Here is a 19,480-nt window from a genome sequence, read left to right as displayed (position 1 = left end):
CAGTGTCCTTAACTGGGCCGTGCCCACCTTGTTGGAAAAGCAGTGGGCTCTCTGTGCAAGTGCAGGGTGTTTAATTGTTATTAGGATAGTCTTGATTTTTTGGGACAGAGGCTGAGTGCTTTTTTTTTTTTTTTAAAGACTTTATTTATTTTTAGAGGGGAAGAAGGGAAGGAGAAAGAGAGGGAGAGAAGCATCAATGTGTGGTTGCCTCTTGCGTGCCCCCTACTGGGGTCCTGGCCTGCAACCCAAGTATGTGCCCTGACTGGGAATCGAACTGGTGACCCTTTGGTTCGCAGGCCAGTACTCAATCCACTGAGCCACACCAGCCAGGGCTGAATGCTTATTTTTGTCATGTGCTAAAGTAGAGTTCATTCAAAAAATATTTTATGGGCTTCATTTAATAAACCATATACTTATCACCAGGGGCTGGGGATAAGGAAGAATTAAAACATAACTGTTGAGTCCATCTCAACAGCTAAGGATATACACAGGAAGAATGGCTACCTGAGGCTGCCTAAGGAAGGTCTGAGGTCTGAGAATGCTTGGCAAAGAGGGTGATACCAGTCCTTAGCCTGATACCAGGAGTCAGGGGAGGGAAAGATAAGCAGCAGTGGGAGTCAGGAAAGGATGGTGTGTGCGAGGAGATTGTTCCAGAAAGTAGGAAGACACATGCAAAGGCACTGAGGCATGAAGGCACAGTGCGTCATGGGAAATGTGAGCAATGTAGAATAGCTGAAGTGCATTGTGGGAACTGTGAGCAATGGAGAATGGCTGGAGTGGAGGAAGATGAAGAGGGAGGCCAGGGCCAGATTATGTCTTGTTCACCATGCTGAAATCAATGGGAGCCTTTATAAAATTCTACTCTCTCTGAGAAGTATTTATAATTTGCAGTTTATAATATCCCCAATTTGTGAAACCTAAACAATTTTAAAACCTAGCAACCCTGCTTTATCACGGGAGAGAGCCTCTGAGTGGTGAATTGGTTTCTAAGATGAATGTCTATTTACTATTTAAATTTGATGCTAGGAACCATTGGCAACAGGACTTGGAACAAGTGAGTTAAAAACCAGAGTCTTTTTCTTTCATATTTTATTCTCTAATCATGTTTATACTTGAGTGAAGTACCCAGGATTGAAAAGAATAGACTTTAGAAAATAAAAAGTTGCATCGTCTCTTGCGGATACAGACGCTCCTTAGAGAGTGCCTGGCTGCAACTGCTCAAAGAAAAGGTCATTTTCTTTCACATCTACCTGGACTCATCCATGAAGGGGTGCACCTCACCTCACCTCACTCTCGGCTGATGGCAGTGGCTGCTGCTGGCTCAGGGATCTTGTCTCAGCTGGTAATCACAGCTAGCCCCTCGTTACTTTCCTAGACAGGGCTTGATGTTTGGCTGGGGGGCACCAGGATTCCTGGCCATGGTATACTGGGCCACATTGGTTCTGATCAGTTTGATGTCCCTTCAACAGGTCGGTGAGCAGGAAGGACCAGTTGTCAAGTATCCTTACTATCACCCTCGGCCCAGACCCCCAGATGCCTAGTCAAGTGGCATGTTGAAGTGGGGAGGTACCCCCTGTTGCATCAGGTCTGCAGTGGATGGGAGTTTTCCTGCCCATGAAGCCTAAGGACACACCTGTGAGCCTGCACTGCTCATACCCACAGTAGGCGGGCATTTATGGAAAGGCAGGGGTAGTGCCATTCTGTCCTGTAGCATCACGCCGACCTTGACTGGGCCAGAGGGACACTTTGGGAAGGTGAGTCTGAGGCCCTCTCCAGTCCTCTTTATTCACCTTCCCTCTTTCTGCAGGGAAACTACTGAGGCACACTCTGAGCCTCAGAAGCAAACTTCTGAGGCATGCTCTCAGAAAACTCTGGGCCTTTGGAAGAACCCTGGAAAATGAGTAGGAAGGCTGGTTCTGAGATCTATTTCATAATACTACCACAGGGGGAAAAGGATTCAGAGGACAAGCCAGGCCAGCACGGCGGTCAGCAGCACAGCTTTGGCTTCTTCTGTGACTAACGTTACTTGCTTTATCACTAGCAATGTACACAACCTCTCTGAGCCTCAGTTTCCTCACTGATAACCCTAACGTAGCTATAGCACTTTGCTTAGTGAGGCTGGTGAGGAATGAGTGAACTAGACTTAAGCAGGTAGCACAGTGCCTGGCCTTCAGAGCTCAAAAAAGAGTCACTTTTGGTGTCACTGGTAGGTGACCATTAAGAGGCCAGGAGGATGACATGTGCTAAATGGCCATAAGGCCTTTGAAATAGCTCTTGGCTCATAGCAAGTGCTCAGTAAATCAACAAATGATAACAGCCATCATCATCTTTATCTTCACCATTTTCTTGGTTGCTTTATCATTACTAGTTAGCTCCTCCTTAACCAGAGTTCTACAAACTCTTACATGATTAGAGGAGCTTGTCTGTGGACTTGGGTGTTGGGTTACAGAGGAGACCTGTGCAGGCCTGTCCTGTCCTTAACCAGAGGGTGTTGCTTCTCGGGGTCGAATTTACCCTGATTGTAGAGAGGAGGTGTCTTCAGGGAGCCGGGAACTCGCTTCCCACCCTAAGGCTCCGAGAGTCTCAGCCTCGCCCAAGGACAGTGCGTGCCCATCCCTGGGGCAGGCGTTCACCCAGCAGATGTTACTGAGTGCCTTCTGACAGCCAGGGTCTGGGGACACATGGTGGGCAGGACAGTCATGCCCACACCCCACTCTTGGAGGTTACTCTCAAAACTAAAGCCCAAGGGACAACCAGGAAAAGACTTTAGCTTATATCTTCGCCCCACTGACTCTAAACCTGGGAGTGCCACACGTGTTAGCCAATCAGGGGTGGTTTTTCCAAAGCTGCGTCCGACCCCTGATGTGTATGGATGCTTTGCAGAGAGCTCATCTTTCTAAATTCCCTCTCTCTCATTCAGCCCCAAGGAAGTATTTCCACAAGCAAGTGAATTAGAAATGTAACGTTTAACATTTTTTTCTTTTTTTAAATTGAAGTTATTGGGGGTGACATTGGTTAATGAAACTATATAGACCTCAGATGTACAATTCTGCATCACGTCATCTGTACACTGTATTGTGTGTTCCCCACCCAAGTCAAGTCTCCTTCCATCACCATTTATCCCCCTCCCCCACGCCCCTTCCCTCTGGTCATCACCATGCTGTTGTGTGGACATGTAAATCTGAAAATCGTCACTGAGGAAAGGACATGTGTGCCTCAGAAAACCCCCTGGGAAGAAAGTCCTGACCCTCACAGTGCCTGACATGACTCCTAGGGCAGCGCAGGGCCTCTGAGGCCCCGCAGCAGAAGCCCCATTTTCTAAGAAAGGGAGCCAGGAGATTAAGGAAAGTGCATCTCAGTTTTGTCCCTCCGGACAATACAGGTGTAATTCTTCTCTTTCATTTCTCATGCCTTCATCCTTGGAAAATTTACTCCAGAAAGAGATTCCTTCCTTCTTTTCTAACAGAGCACAGGGTCCCGCTGTTCACTGTCTCCAGGAAACAGCCGTCGTTTTACACAGTCATTGCCGTCTCCCAGGAGCCGACAGAGGCAGGTACTCTGTGACCCTCCCCAGCACAGGGTGCGGGCAGGGTGGGGGAGGGTGGGCGGGGCTGGTGCAATGGCACCGTGGTCTTCAGTACAGTTCCAGGTCTCCGGGAAAGGCATATGTTGCGGAAGGCAGAGCTGGCACCCCTCACTGTCACTGTGCCAGGGCACTCACCACGTGGAGCCCCCTCTGGCTGCTCGAAGTTGGGGTGGTGACAAGATTTAAATAAGATAAAAGGGGCTGTTGGGGTTTCCTGTCCTCTGTCCCTTCTCCTTCCTCCCCCAGACATGGCAGCTCCCAGATACGCCTCCACTCCTCTGAGTTCAACATGTGGGGGGCAGACTTTGGGTGCTGGGTGTCTCAGGTTGTGACTGGCCAAACCAGGGGTCAGCCTCAGATCAGGGGCACCAGAATGAAGGCCACAGAAGATAACCCATTAGACTGGTTTGACAGTTTTTCCCAGGCTCAGCCCAGGCAGTGATCTCCCAGTGAAAGAGGTCCCAGGGGGCACACCCATGGCATACAAGCCCTGGGTTTGAAATGTATGTGTAAGTGCCCTTCTTACCTAAGGTCTTGGAGTTTCTGCCTGGATGCCCTGTTGGAACAGCCTAATGTGGGGAGTGGGAGCTTAACAATGCACTTGGCAGTAAAACACAGCGTTATGTGCAGAGTGATTTCCTGACTGCATTTTAGAAATGACAGGTCCTTGGCACGTAGAAGGTATTTGGTAAAAGTTCAGTGAATGGATGAGCAAGTCATGACTGTATGAGCACGCAGCCCTTAAGATTTTATGTCAGAACAATGGGCAGCAGCTGGTCCCTCCCTTTCACAGTCAAGGTCAGCAGGTGGTCTGGGCCAGGCAGGGGAGGGGGCTCTCGCCTAGAGGAAGGCCCTTCCCACGGGACCTCCATCTTCCAAAACTTGGGGTAGCCCGTTTCCTACCCATGTTTCTGAGTCGAACAGCTGCAGAAAGCTGCTCTCTGTCTCCATGTGGGAGCTGGTGGCATACCAGGTATAAACAGTATTTGGGAAAGTTGTGGGAGCCCTTGGGGGAAGTCGAGGATGACGAGGAGAAACAAGGGGAGAAAGAAGGGGAGAAAAGGATTCTTGAAGTGCAGTAGAGTTCCCAGAAGGCGTTCTGGGGTCGCACAGAGGGTAAGGAGAGAGCAGGATGTGGCCCCTGCTCCCGGGCCAGGTCCTTAGGGCCTGGGCATCTGGGCCTAGTACTGGCCTTTTCCCTTTCGAGGAAACTGTCAACATAGGAGCCTTCAGCTCGCGCTGATACGATGAAATAACAAATCGGACAAAGGAGAGGCACACGCGGCGCGGGAATCGCATAGGGTGCCTGGCTTGGCACTAGCCCCCTGAAGGAAGGGACATTCTCTCCGCTCTGAAACCTCACCACCGCCATGCCCAGGGTCAGGGAGCTCTCCTCCGGGCCACTCAGAATCTTATGTGCCTCCTCACCAGCGCGCTGTGGGTCAGAGGCTTTATAGGGCGAGGAAGCGAATAGGGGCCGGTCCCTGTGTACGGGAGGCTGCCTGGTGAGGCGCGAATGTCAGCCTCAGGGACCCATAGCCCGTGCGCCTGGCGCTGCAAGTGTGCGCTCCTGGAAGTCCCGCGCTGGGGCTCACGGCCCCGCCCCACCTCCGGAGAGATCCGGAGAAAAGCTAGGGCAAGACTGTGCGCCAGGGGGCCCCGAAGACCACCGGGCGGCGGTATAGACTTTCCAGAAAGGTCTCCGTCTCTGCGCTGAGAGCGCACGGGAATTCGGGGGTGTTGGGGGCACCGCGGGGTTAGCTGACGGTCCAAAGCCAGGTGAGGGCGGGGAGGTCTCAGCCGAGCCCCGCGCACTCCACCTCTAAGCAATTTCAGCGCTCCCTGGTCGGCAGAGAGGCGCGTGTGCCTGTCCATATGTACTGGGGACACTCCCCTTCCCGGGAGCCAGTGTAGAGCCCCCGCCCTCCGCTTCGGCGGGGGATCCCCTCCCCCAGCATAGAGATCCCTGCGTCCCCTGCCCACTTTGCCAAGGCGAGAAAGCGGCCGAGCCGGAGACAAAGAAACTCCTGCCTCCTCCACTCTCAGCCTCTCCGCCCACCCCAGACACTCCCCCGCGCCCTCCCTCGACCCTGGCCACGTCGCGCGTGTGGACTCTCCGGGGAAGGGGAGGACGGTGGCAGGGTGGGCTTGTCTGCTCCCTAATGCGGGCCAGCTGGAGGCTGCCCGTGCTCCCTGCCCGTGGACACCCCATGGCAGCCGCGCCCCCACCAGCAGCTCATCAAACAGTCCCGGGTCCACGGCACCGCCACCAGCGACCAAGACGGTACTCCTACCTTTCCAGCAGAGCGATAGGGGGGCGCAGCGAACACAAAGCCAGTGGGGAAGGCGGAGAGTACCGGGAGGGGGAGATCCCGCCAGGGCTTGGCATGGGCCCGGGCGCAGCTATTTACCCGATTTCTTCTTCGATCTCCGAGATGTCTGCAAAGATGAGGAAGACCACGAGCAGTGTGAGCGCAGCCAGCATCCAGCTCCGGAACTGCAGCTGCATGGTGGCTTCGCGCCCACCGGGACTCGTGCGGACTGGAGCAAGGAGCGGGCTGGAGGGCGAAGCAGCAAGCGCCGGAGCCGCCGTGCGCGGCGGGGCAGACACCCTGCGCTCCCCGCGAGTCCGGGCCAGCGGCAGCTGCGGCGGCGACAGCGGCAGACAGGGGCTGCTCAGGCGCTGCGAGCCCGCTCTCTCTCTCTTGGCTCCCGCCCGCCCCTCCTCTCCTCTCCCCTCCCCTCTCTTTCCCCGCCCTGCGTGGGGCTCCGCGCGCAGTTTGACAGCTTTGCTCCAAGCTTCTGGTCGCCTCCTCCCACCGCAGTCAACTCCAATGTCCAGCCGCCCGCCTTTGGCTGCTTCTGCCGGCCAACCGTCTTTCAGGTCCCGAGGGCGCTGGGACGTGGCCGGAGCCTGCTGCTGCGCGCCTAGGGAGGCTGAGCTTAGGGCACCGCGTGCTGCTGCCGCCGTGCTGAGCCCGGGGAAGAGCGCGCACCGCCTGTGTATCCCACCGGCTGGCAAACACCCTCCCTTGCCCATTCTTTGTCCAGCGCCTCTGCTTTCTCCAAAAGTTTTCCTGACACAAAGACCCACACCTGGGGACAGCTCCCAGCCAGCAGCAGGGAGGCGGTTTCAGCCAGCCAGATGTTTCTGCAGTTGACTAATTAGGAGGGGAGGTGGGGGGAGGGGAGGGGGAGGAAGAAATATCCAAGACAGGCCAACTTTGGTAGGGATGTTGATTGCAGTTTGTGCTCCAGCCCCAAGCACCGACCCGCCCCTCAACTAGTTGGTCATCTTGTTCTCCACGGACAGACCTAGAGTGGGTTCTGAGAGGCTCCCCAGGATGCCTGAGGTCACACAGTCGTGGCTGGAACCCAGGGCATATGTGACGGTGGAGCAGCAGCCATGCCCACACAATGGCAGACTCGGTGCCTGCCCCTCCTTGGCCCTTGGAGGACTGATTCTGGTCTGGGCTTCATCTCTTTGTTGCTCTCTCCTCTGAAATCAGCTGTTCTCTCTTCCCATCCCAGTCCTGTCTTGATCTAAAGGCCTGCAGGAAAATATGGCTCCCACAAGGAGTATCACCCCCAACCCAGTGCCTCATATTTCGTACTTCCCCCGTCTTAGTTTAACTCAAATTACATTTTGTACCACCCTTTAGCCTGGGGTGGGAAGGACCCCATTAAGTTTTACTGGGATTAATAATTACCCTTTTTTTCCTTTCACTAACTATAACAATCCCCAAGTCAGGAAATGGAACTCTTCAGAAATGACCATCCTGTTTGTTGTGAAAGCATTCCTGGGGTTTGAGAAGCTGTACTGAATGTCCTAACTGCCTGGAGAGGAGTGCTGAAGGACTGGGAAGGGCAGGTTACCTGTGCCCCCAGGGTCACCCGCCCATACGGAGCCAGGCCTCAGAGGACCTGGCAGTGGCTAAATCACTTCACGGGGACCCTGGGAAGGTTAGAGGGGCACAAAAGCCTTTCCTGGCAAAGCCTGTGCCTAGAGTCCTTTTGCCTGTTGGTGTGTAGGAAGGACAGCCCGCAGGCGGCATCCCCACCACCTGAGCAGCAGAGGGAAGCAGCACAGAGAGACAGGAAAGCTCTGAGCTTGGGGAGCAGATGTCTTTTCCCCAGAGGAGGGGTGTATGAGTTCCCTTGCCACTATTTCATTTCTTTCCCAGCTCCTTGCAAAACTCAAGCATTATTACAGTGAGCTCCTCTAAATTACCACTTAGTTTTCTTTCGGGGAGACTTTCTGATGTTGAGCGCGATGTTGGATGTCACTCTTCCTGGCCCTTAGAGGTGGTAACAGACATCAAAAGTGGATTTCCCGACAGCACCCAGCGTGGTCTAACGGTCATGTCTCTGAGTTTCCTGAGATGATTGGTTGGGATATCTGAACAGGGAAAAGTACGAAGAGGGTGAAGCTGTTAATGCTGCTCAGTGTTCCAGTCATTCCTTCACTCATTCATTCATTCACTCCATCACTCAATATTAATTGAGCACCTAACCTGAGCTAGGATCTCGGCTGGGGACAAGAAATACTGACAGGGAGAGAGACAGTTCCTAACCTCTAGTGGCTCACGGTTCGTGAGGAAGATAGATGTGAAACTGGGTAATTATGGTATGGGATGTGAGCTGCAATCCGGCTATGGTTTCCTGAGTAGCTTATAATTGATTAATAAGATCACCCAAGAGAGCAAGAAAAAGCTGGCTGGCCTCATTCTCCTCTGCTGTCTGCTTTTCTACCATCTATGCTCTTCTTACCGTGAACATCGTGGGGAGGTTGTGGTGATCCCACATTCACCCCAGGTCAGATAAACCTCAGTGCTACCAGCACTGTTGTGATGGAGTCTATTTCCATTTCGTATTAGGTGGCTCATATTATCATCCAAGGCTCTGAGCCTTCCTCCTTTGGACCCATTTATGAAGAGTCATTAAGAGCAGCCAGGAAAAGTGGAAACTTATTCAGTGTTTCCCTTCTAGGGAAATCCAGACCCACAAAGCAACACCCCTCAATGCATCTGCTGGGAAACAGAGCTAGCTGGGGAGTGTAAAGGCTCTCTCTGCACCGAGAGCCACTGAGATGGAATTTTACTCAGAGGCTGTTCGGGAATCCCCGTCATAGCTGACCATGAAAACTCTCTGTAAGCACTGACGGTGTGATTCACGTGGGCTAGCCGCTTTTACAGGGAACTCGGGTTCCACCTGGTCTCTGGAAAGAGGAAGCACGATCGGACCAGCAGTGAGTATCATGACTGCCGATGCTGGAGAAATGGCTGCGGGGACCCTGCCCCTCCTTCTGCCCTTCTGTCTAAGCCAGTCCCTCTTCCTGCCTTGGGTTTTCCAAGTTCCAGGAAACAGGAACTTCCCGCTGTCATCACTTCTGTAGGCTAAGTCAGTGAATGTTTGGGTTGAGATGAAGGAGTTGTACAGGAGTGGCAGCAAATTAAAAGTCATTACCATCCATTAACATTTTAACTCAGTAGAGCATATTAGCTATTCAGGCAACTAATAAGGCCATGGGAAGTGCATGTTGATGAGGGATAGAGGAGCAGGAACCTGTAGAGGTCTGAGGGGTTTGCTGGGGTGACACCCAGCCACCACAGCCCCCCTTAGCTCTGACGCTGCCTAAGACCATGTTTCCCCTCCCAGCTCCCGGCCTCCTTTAAGGACCGCTGCCTAGAGCTGAGGTTCCTGGAAACTCCAAAGCTGTATCTGTGTGTCTGACTAGCCCTTGCCCTACTACCTCTGACCCCCGCAGATATGTGGACTTTTCGCCTGACCTGCTCTTGGGAGTAATGAAGGACCTCCTGCCAGTCCTTCCACAGAGGACTTTACCATGGTCTTCATTCATAAATTTGAGGAAACTGAGGCTCAAAAGAGGCCAAGTTGCCCCAGACGACACAGTTGGCAGAGAGGGAACTTGAGTTCAGTTGTCTTCCCCTGGCCTCAGCAACATCTGCACCACAGGGTGGCCAGGCCCCTCCAGCACAGCGGGCAGTTTCCAGGGGGTTCGCGGCCAGGCACCGCCTTCGGTTCTGCCGGTCTCCTCGTCGTTCCAGCATGTCAGGGTTCAGGGGGCGAGTTTGCCTTATCTCACTGCACACACTTCTACACCAGTGAGACCCTGATCATTAGCCTCAGCTTTGATCTTTCCATGGGGACTAGAGTAGTCTTTTCGGTCAGTCCAACTTAAAAATGAAAACAAGGTCAGTGCTTCAATAATAATTTTCTTATCTAAAATTCTGACCTAGTGGTACCCAATACGCTTGAACGCACTCAGAAAGCAGTTTAGAATGTTAATTACAAAGTGGTAATGACCTTTTTCTGTGGAGGGGGAGCTGTGCATAGCTATGTGGGGTGTGTGGATGTCAAGAAACAGAATCTCATAGCTGGAATAGACTTGTGAGCTATTGTGTTTCAGCACCTCCACTGAGGGAACCTGTGTTCTCTTCTGAAATTCACCCTAAGTTTGAATGTTCTCACAAATGGAACGTTCTTCCCTTCGGAACCAGAATCCTAGCAGTCACAACACAAAATAGTAAATGGGTGCATTTGCATTCCATCCCTAGCTTTTGTAAATAGCAAAACTTTATAGTAGCTAAAGAAAGAAAAAAGAAATATCCCCAGGCGGATGCTGCAAATGTTCCTGGGATTAGCAACAAGAGGTCTTGGGAGAGATGCAGGCACGTGCTCAGTGGGGAGTCGGAGGTGGCAGCGGAGAGGGCGGATGATTCCGTTTTTATTGCTGGGATTTGTCCAGACTCTTCAGTCAGGATTAAAGGTGGTTTTGAACCCAAGCACAAAGTCAGGTACCACATGGGGGAGATGAAAAACGCATGTCCTTTCACGATTCCCATCAGTGGAATGATCACTGTGACCTCTGGCTCAGATCTCTCTGAGTCAGCCTGCCCAGCTTTGCGCAGAGTCCAGCATGACACGCCCTGCCCCTGCTGAGAGGCATCCGAGGGGCCGGGCCATGCCAGTTGTCCCCGACTCTCAGTCTGGCTTGGATTGTGGCCCTCCACGTTCTCCGAGTGGGAAGGGAAGGATGGAGAGAGTGCGTGCCATCCGTTCCCTCATTTAACAAGTACTGCCTCAGCCGTCACGTGTCTGGAACTATGCTGGAGGGCAGGGGTGCCTCGTGGGTCCCAGACACTGTTCCTCCCCTGGCAGAGCTCAGAGTCCTGTGGGGTTTTATGGAAGGGAGTCCCTGGGATCGAGAGGCTTGCCGGCAGGAGTTTCGGTGCTGAGGACGGAGGCTGGCTGACCTGTCCCCTAGCTCAGTTCAGTTCTGGTTCTTCTGCACACACCCTCTTCGTGTGCTGTCAATGGCATTGTGATCTCCCAGGGGTGGGGACCTTTCTTCCCTTCTGGTTTCATGTTATCTAGCACGGTAGAAACCCAGTCAATACTTCCCACCCCAGCCAGTTTCAAGCCCCTACCATCACACAACTGAAGGCAGCCTTGGGAGGAGGTGTGCACGGACACACCAAGGTAGAGTGTTATACCATATACACACAATAAATGAAATAACCTCAGGAGTATAGATAATAGCGAAAGGCAGGAAATAAAATTAGGGATTGGTGAGTTGAGTGTGTACTGCCTTTGTCTTTAGTATAATCTATTTAATTGTAAGTTTATATACTTTAATTTTTAATAAGCGTTCCGAGTTCGTGGGCAACACAGCTGTTTCTGGAGTGGAGTTTCAGATTGCAGTGTCTTTGTGTTTCTTAGCATTCTCCTCGGCTGCATTTATTCCCTTGTTGTCATCTTAGGAAGGCAGTGTAGTGGTTTGTATTAAGCAGACCTTTTTGTTCTGATGCTTTGACATCTGGGCTTTGCTGGTCTTGGGAAGTACCCTTCTCAGGGCTGGGAAGTTTTTAGAGATAGTATAGGGTTTGCCTGGGAATGCGCCTTTTCTATACAAACCAACGCAGAGCCCGTACCCCCAAATGCTTCTTTTATGAATTCTCACACCCTGGGCACTGGCCCCCTGCCCTGAGCACCCTAATGCCAGGTACCAGACGTCTGGGGACAGCCCCAGTGCCCGGAGCCTGCTGGAGTTGGGCATTCCAGCCAGTCCTGAGGCTGCTTAGCCTGCCTCACTTGTTCCTTTCCATGGAATCCACAGTAGTTTCTTTCCCGTGTTTTCTCTCCACTCCCTCTGCCTCTTGACAGCCCCGAAGCCTCCCCTTGTGGTCCTGTGTGGCAGGGGGTGCCCACGGCTCTTGGGAACCGTGAGAAACAAACTGTCTTTTCCATGGCAGCTGTCTCCCAAACTGTTAGCCTCACCACACCTGGATACTAATAATTCCTGTACTTAAAATTAAAATCATGGCTTAGAACAGTGCTTCTCACACTGTTTGTGGTGCAGGACCATTGCTGACCAGTAGGTGTGTTGCTGCAGGACTTACTGTGCTTTGTCCCACATGCCACTCGAGTGCTAGGCACCCTGAAACAAGAGGGGGTGCTGATCGCACACGCAGATGTTGCAAAGTAGCAGTTTCTCAGTGCTTATCTCAGCTTGGACCAGGAACACACCGTGCGCCCACCAGCACCGGTCCGTGGACCACAGCTGGAGTAGTTCTGGCTTAGAGTTGGTTTTGAGGTCACTGTTCAGAACTTACCTTTTGGTGTGATCTTCAGCCTAAGCCTTCTCGATATTACGCGGAGAACATAATCACACGTAACTCATGAGCGTCAGTAAGAACGGATGAATGTGTCTCAAGTACTTGGTAGAATGTGAGCATGAGGTAAGTGATCATTACATATTGACTGTTTTTTATTATTTAGGATATGCCAAAGTAGAAAGGGTATAAATGAAATGCAAACAGCGATTATCTCTGGATGGTGAAATTGGGTTGCTCTTTATTTTCCTCCATACTTTTCTTCATTTTATAAATTTTCCTGCAATGATCATAAATTACTCTGTAATCAGAGGAAAACAGTCATTAAAATTTGTTGTGCCTATTTTCTCTGCACTGAATTTTTTTTTCTGCCAGAGTTTAATGTTCTTTCTCAATAACCCAATATAAACACACATATTTAGTAAAGGAAATTGGTTTTGCAAGCCATTTCCTATCTTTCTTTTGATCAGCATCTACCTAATATTCGTATTGCAATTTCTGATGAAGAAAAACAGTCAACACCACTTTGTCCCTCTGGTATTGGAAGCCCTGGAGGCGCTTCCCTCCCCTGGTCTTCTCGTCTGACGGCTCTTGGTCATCACCTGACCTGGACCTCTCTGATTGCTCTGGGCCACAGCCAAGCCCCAGCTTCTGGAGCAAAGGGACGGTTTAGAGATCCGGGGAGAGGAGGTGCTGGTTTCACGCTCACGCGGTGCCCAGACCCCACCGCCACGCCCCCCTCTGCCTCATTATCGCTCAGACCCTGCAGCGTGTGGTTTTGTGCAGGACACTTAAAAGGAGGGTGACAGAGCAAGGTTAACACGAGGATCATAATCAAGACGATCCTTTCTTTCAGATCTTCGTAAATCAAGTCCTCAGCCAGGCCTGCTAGTCATCCCACTGTTCACAGCTCTCTCAGAGAAGAGTAATCCTTGCCTTGAATGCGGGTATGTGAGCACCGCAGATTTTAAACCTTCCTTCCTTCCTTCTATCCTTTTTTTTTTTTTTTTGGTAAGAGGAAACTTATTGAGATGGAAAAGTTTCCCCAGACAGGTTTTTTTTGGACAGATGTATAAAATTCACATTGTCCCAGTCTGTCCCAAACTCTACGAGGGCATTATCACTACTTCACGTTCATTAGAGTTAGCATTTTTTGGAACGACCGTGTTAACGACCTAGTAGTACTGCATGTTTTTGTGTTACAGATATTCTCTATGGTACATTAAAATCCCATGTATAGCTAAAATTCCAAGTAAGTGTTTACCAACAGGAAGATACTTCTGACAATTCTAGATGATTCTAGAGATTTGTAGCTGTGTACCTGACTTTTTGTCAGCATATTACTGGTAATAGCTGTGGTTTGTTAACTTCCAAGTCCTTGGTCAGTAACAGAAACCCCAGTTATTGCCTTGCTCCAGTGGAATAAACACAGTCTCTTTTGCGGTTTCTGGAAACTCACTGAGATGACAAATGAGTGCTGGGTCATTCTTTTGGTCTGAAAGCAGCTCAGTAAATTTTCCTGAGCAGCCCAGGGAGTGGGGTTGGCTTCCAGCCATCTGACATCACTGGAAGGTAGATTGGGAACAAGATGGCAACACCTGTGAGCACTTAAGTTACTCCCATACTGAGTCAGAGAAGTGCCACATGATTTTCCCTATATAGCTGCACCCAGGTCCCAGAGAGGTCAGGAAGGCCAGTTTGATTTTTTAGTTCTCTTTCAGAGGGAAAAAGCCAGGGCCTCAGATCTGGAAAGGCCCCCCTAGTGGGTTATCATAGGCCTTTAAGTGCCCATAAGATCCTCAGCCAGACTCTACACCTGTCCAGAGGGACCCACTGGCGCAAGTCCATGGTCTCAGCTGTGAGGGTGAACTGCGGGTCTTGAGCTGTGGGGAAAGGTTGTGAAGGAAGGGAGGACTGGGGCGACTTTCTTTACCATGTTGTTCCCTTTCCCCTTGTTCTCTGTCAGAGATCTGCATTTGGCCCACGGGGGACGAGTTTTGTAACATTTATTTTGCAGTTTTTAAGGTATAAGGGACTTTGGCTGGCCTTTTACAAGGACCTCCCACATTCCTAATATTGTCACTCGTTTTTTCCACCTGGATTACTTCCTGGCTCTCACAATTCTTTGAGCTTTTATTTTCCCGAGTGCAGCTCAGTACGAAAGGCCATGTTCTCTTACGGTTCCAGGCTTAGCCGAGGGGACTGTGGCATCCCCTCCCCTTCCTCACCTTGTATTTGGCTGCCCCTGGGAGGGACGGATGCCCTTCCCACAGGGTGAGTCCGGGGCTCAGACCACAGCTGGTCTCTGGCGGAGGTGTGCCAACAAAGGGCAAAAACAAAAGCAAAGCTGCATTCATTTTAAGCTCCATTAGGGGCACCCACTGGGCGATGAAATCAATGGAAAAGATGAAGTTGGCAGAAAAAGAACTTTTTCTCCATCTCTAGAAAGGAATGGATCACAAATAGTGATGGGGAGGAAAACAGCCCCCATTTTTTAAAAATAGAGAAATTTAAAAATCATATCCAACATTTTTGTTAACCATTTTCAACTCCAATGAACATAACAGCTAAAACAGATAATTGCCACTTCATTCTTTTTCTTCCTCGTATCTGGCAAAACACCAACCAGGAGCCAGGGGTGCAGTGGGCAGCGAGGCACTGTGAGAGCCAGGCGCTTCATGTGCAGCAGCAGTTACCGTCTGGAGGTCCCTCCAGCCATCTGAAAAGATAAATTCTTAAGTATCGATAATATTGATGGCTCATTGCAACTTTTTAGCTAAGAGCAAGCCATTATACACTTTTGCTTTCAGAAGCCAGCAGGGAGTGGTTAACCACTCAAAAGTCATCCATGTTCACTGACAAAATACAATAAAAGAGGTATTTTCAGAGAAGACATGGATAGAAATAACAGATTTTACTCCACTTTTATACAGCTTGTGAATTTATGGGCCATTCCACAAAAGGAGAGCATTTTTTTCTATCAGTCATTTGATTTCTTTTATATGGTCAATCCTAGATGTTTTCATTTGCAGTCCTTCCGTAGGCTCCTCCAGGCTTCGGTTGTCCTGCTGTAATAGCAGAGGGGAGCCACCAGGCGGCACTGTGCCAGAGGGGGACTGAAAATGAAGTGGAATTGCAGGGCTAAGTCAGTGCCAGGTAAACAGTGGGCCTGGGATGGTCACAGGGAAATGAGGAAACAGGGAGAGGACGCCACTGCCCACAGGACAGGAGTCCTGTATTTTGCTTATTGATCTGCGTAGACTCACAGAATCCGGTTTCAAGCACTGCATAACTGGAATTGAGATGAAAAGTAGACATAATATCTCTAGAAATTAGGATGTAAGGCAAATTGAGGGGAGATGGTTGCGGGTCACCAAAAACTAGTTGGAACATCCAAGTTACCTCTGAAGAGGGTCCTTTTGTGAATGTCCCTCCTAGTCTCAGTGAAGAAATTGAACTTGAGCCATTCTCCCGATAATTACTAATGGAAATCGGTGACAGATTGACTCCTTGCACTATTTGTGAAATCAGTAATAGACATCTTGCACTGTCCCCAATTTAGGCACAACCGAAGTAGATGTGAATTTCCAGCTGTTCAAATGGAAAAGGTAAAACATGGGAGATGTGCAGAGACCAAGAATCAGTCTTTCTCTTGCCAGTGGTCCCCTTCCCTCAAAGGCGGTATATAAAATCCACGTCTTTGGGGAAAGAAGACGAGGGTGATATTAGGACAGCATTTGTGTCCTCACAGCTCACGTGGACTGGATACCTTCCCCCGTGTGCCCGGGACGGTGCCCAGCACTCTGACACTTAGGAAACAGAAGGCAAGAGCTTCGCAGAAGATCCTGATTCACCTACGGGGTGACGCTTGTAACGTGTCGCACAGATACAGGTGCAGCCAGCCCCTCATTAACGTAATGGGTTCCTGTAGTCAGTCCTCCAGGGATGTGGAGTTGAAGATACTGAGATTCACGACAAGTGTGGGTGTATTTATAAACACATCTCTCATGACTCCCCGGTTCTGAAAGTGAGAGAGCACTGCTCCTGCAGCGGGTAAGGAGGAGGTGAGCGCTGTACCCAGCAGCTGTCAGCATTTGTTCATTCACTGGTGCTGTTTACACACCAAGTTTTGCTTCCAAGAAGAGAAAGCTTATTAATTTGGGGCACTTTCTTCATTGTGGAGTTCCTGCTGGCCCGTTTCATCTGACTTTTTTCCATAGTAAAGGCTTGTTCTTTTCAGGGCGCCTGTAGGAGGCAGTTGGCTTTGCTTAGGGAGTGCTTTTTCCCGAATTCAGAGGCAAAAACTATTTTCCCCCAACTGCCTCTCTAGTATAGATCACGGCTCATAAACTCAGAGCCCAAGTTTGATTTGAGCCCCCTACATATTTTCTTGGACCAGCAAAGTGTTTCTGAGTCTGAAGGCCACAGTCTGTTGGCTCTGAACGGGGCCCAGCACTCCCTGTCATTTCATGTCCAGTCTGATTCACACCCTTGGGACCTCTGCTGGGCGTCAGGGCCATCGAAGCTCCGAAAGCCGCACTGTTATTCGGAAAGAGAACCCCAAAGGGTTGCTTCCTCTGGAATGGGCGGGCACCTTCTCACATGACAGCTTTACAGTGTCACTGGTGCTTAGTAATAGCTGTCCTTTGGATAAACACGTTGATTTTTTAAGAGAAAAAAGTAATACCTATTTGGAAATTATTTAAAATTTTACTTAAAAATCTGCCACTCCACATAGCCACTATATCATTTTGGTTAAGCTTAATGCTTCTTTCCTAGGTAAAAAATTAAAAAACATACATACTAAGAAAGTGTGCGTACATGTTTGTATCCTGGTTTTTCACAAAACACGACAACATGGAATTTTCTAAGTTGTTATGGCTGCACAACAGTCTATTTTAAACTTACTGCACAGTTAGCAAGACATGGAGGCAGGCTGCGTGGAGGAAGACTACAGGCTTTAGAGCCAACGGACTCGTCTTCAAGTACCTGCTGCCATTTACCGCTGATGTGACTTGCATGTTCCCTCGGTGCCTCAGTTTATTCTGGCTAAAATGAGGTAATATCAGCTGCCCCCTTCCAGAGGTACGAGATTTAAATGAGGAGAAGGACATTAAGCATTGGCACTTCACCCTGGTTGCCATTTCTGTTTTGAGGAAAGAGTGGGTGCGGGATCCCGAGCCCTCCTCCCGTCGTCCAGCTAGAACTCTCGTCTTCACGTCGTGTTTCTCCAGGAGCTTCTGCCGCGGGTCTCAGGAGCTAACAGAATACTGTTTTCTGCCTTGACCTTTGTGTTTCTGAGCAGCTCAAGCTCTTGTTAAACAAGTAATGGTGTGAGCAAAGATCTAGCTCTTGGGAATCAAGGACCGGTTGGCCCCTGAAATGCTCCAGGAGAGTGCGCTATTGGTACCAGTGCCTCTGGACTCCAGTCTGTGACCAGAGAACCAGAGACACCAGTTCGCCTACTGTCAGCCCAACAGAAAACACAGAAGGCTTTCTTCTGGCCAGCTTCCTCTAAAAGGGGAATGAGACTGGGTTCCCAATCTTTATACAGAGGGAAGAGACAGACAGTAAAAATTTCAGCCAAGTTCGCCATGTGCTAAGCAATGAAAAGTGATGAGAAGTTGGGGTGAGCCATTTTATAAAGGCGTCTGGGAAGGCCTCTCTCGAAGCAGAGCCTGAGCACAGGAAAGAGTGGCCATGTGAAGATTTAGGACAGTAGGGTGGCCACCACTCCGTGTGCCCCAGACTGAGGGGTTTCCTGGGAAGTGGACTCTTCGTGCTACAACCGGGACAGTTTTAGGCTAATTGGGAAGGTTGGTTGCCCCAGGAAAAGAGTCCCAGACACAGGAGACAGCAGGTACAAGGCTGGTCTGAGGGAAAGAGCTTGGTGTGTTTCACAACGTCTAGGAGGCTGACACGAGGGGCGTGTGGTAAAGCAGGGTTGGGCGGTGGGCACGTGCAGAGAGGAGGCAGGGCCAGGTCACACAAGGCCTCTGGAGGAGTAGCTTCCACGTGTTCAGGTGCAGGGAGATGGGGAAGGGAGGGGGCAGGACCTGCAAAGACAGGGCTTGGCTGCAGAAGGGAGCGAGGCCTGTGAGCTCCCCCGTTGCTGCAGCAGGGGGTGCAGAGCCACAGCAGCCACATGCTGGACGGCCCCGAGGGCCTGGCTGTCTTAAAGCTCTTCCTTCCCGGCCTCCATGGCTGAGCCCCATCAGTGCACACGGGGGAGAATGCGGTTGGTTGTTCCATTAGCAGCAACAGGACAATTAATTTTTCTAGAGCTGCGCAAGCCTTTGCCCAAGCTTTTCATAAGTGTGCTGTTGGGAAATAGCCTCAAGCAAGTGCCTGGGCTTCCTGCAGGCCCCTGACTGCACCAGGGCTTCTCTGCTGGCCACTCTCACTCCTGCGTAATGCCAGACTCGTCCTGGTCAGAGCGGGCAGGCTGCGGCTGTCTCCACACTCCTCTTTCTCCAGGGGAGGAAACTGGACCTGGAGAGGATGTAGTGACTTGTCCAAAGAAATCCAGGGAGGCAGGGGCAGAGCTGGGAATGGACCCCCAAGGGCGGCCCCTGGCTGAGCAGTGCTTCTTGACACTGAGCCAGGGCTGCTGCAGCACCTAACTGGCACAGCTGGGCGCCGCCCCTGCTGGGTGCTGTCGCTTGGTCTGGGTTAGTAGGAATGCGGCCTAAGGACAAGGGGAGCAGGCTGTCTGATTTGTTCCTCTCAGGGCGAGAGCACAGCAGGAACACCGAGGGATATTCTGGGGCACTCCAGATTTATGGGGGGTGGTACATGAAATGTACAGACTGCGGTCAGGGAGGAGTGAGAGCAGATGGTGAGGGGAATGGAAAGCAAGGCTTCTGGACAGCGATGCATGGAACAGACAGCGTGCAGCTCCGAGGGGCCAGGGTCGTGGGGCGGAACGTGAGTCCGAATATATGAGGGGCTGACGTGAACAAAGAATGTACTTGGTATGATTTTATTATTTTCTCTATTCTTGATAATCTTACTGCCGTGGTACTCCTTCTCACATTTTTTTTCCAAATCAGTAGCACTGTAATGCCTTCATGCAGGGTGAACCGCCTAGGACTATCTAGGCTTGGCCTGGGACTTGAGTCATCCTTTACAAGGGACAGTCCCAGCCCAGGGTGCACATTGTAAGGGCTCTGTCATTGTCATCCCCCCCCAACTCCCAGCCATCTTCATTCGAGTGGTCTGGGACAGAGCCCTGGGTAGTTTGGGCCTCTGAGCAGAG

General features: G+C 50.9%; 1 protein-coding gene across 2 annotated transcripts in view; it reads right to left on the bottom strand.

Moving 5' to 3' along the window:
- Nucleotides 1–6,266, bottom strand: part of ST8SIA2 (ST8 alpha-N-acetyl-neuraminide alpha-2,8-sialyltransferase 2) — a 43,102-nt gene extending 36,836 nt beyond the window's left edge. For both annotated transcript variants that reach the window (XM_037145100.2, XM_037145101.2), the window contains exon 1: nucleotides 5,998–6,266. In XM_037145100.2, coding sequence (XP_037000995.2) covers nucleotides 5,998–6,095 — 98 coding nt within the window. In that variant the 5' untranslated portion in view covers nucleotides 6,096–6,266. The remainder of the gene's footprint in view (nucleotides 1–5,997) is intronic.
- Between the last annotated feature and the right edge of the window lie 13,214 nt (nucleotides 6,267–19,480).

Source organism: Artibeus jamaicensis, unplaced genomic scaffold (genome assembly GCF_021234435.1).
Source record: "Artibeus jamaicensis isolate MK-2021 breed Jamaican fruit bat unplaced genomic scaffold, CSHL_Jam_final scaffold_612, whole genome shotgun sequence".
Classification (NCBI taxonomy): domain Eukaryota; kingdom Metazoa; phylum Chordata; class Mammalia; order Chiroptera; family Phyllostomidae; genus Artibeus; species Artibeus jamaicensis.
Note: the sequence above shows the minus strand (reverse complement) of the source record. Positions and strands in the feature narration are given on the sequence as shown.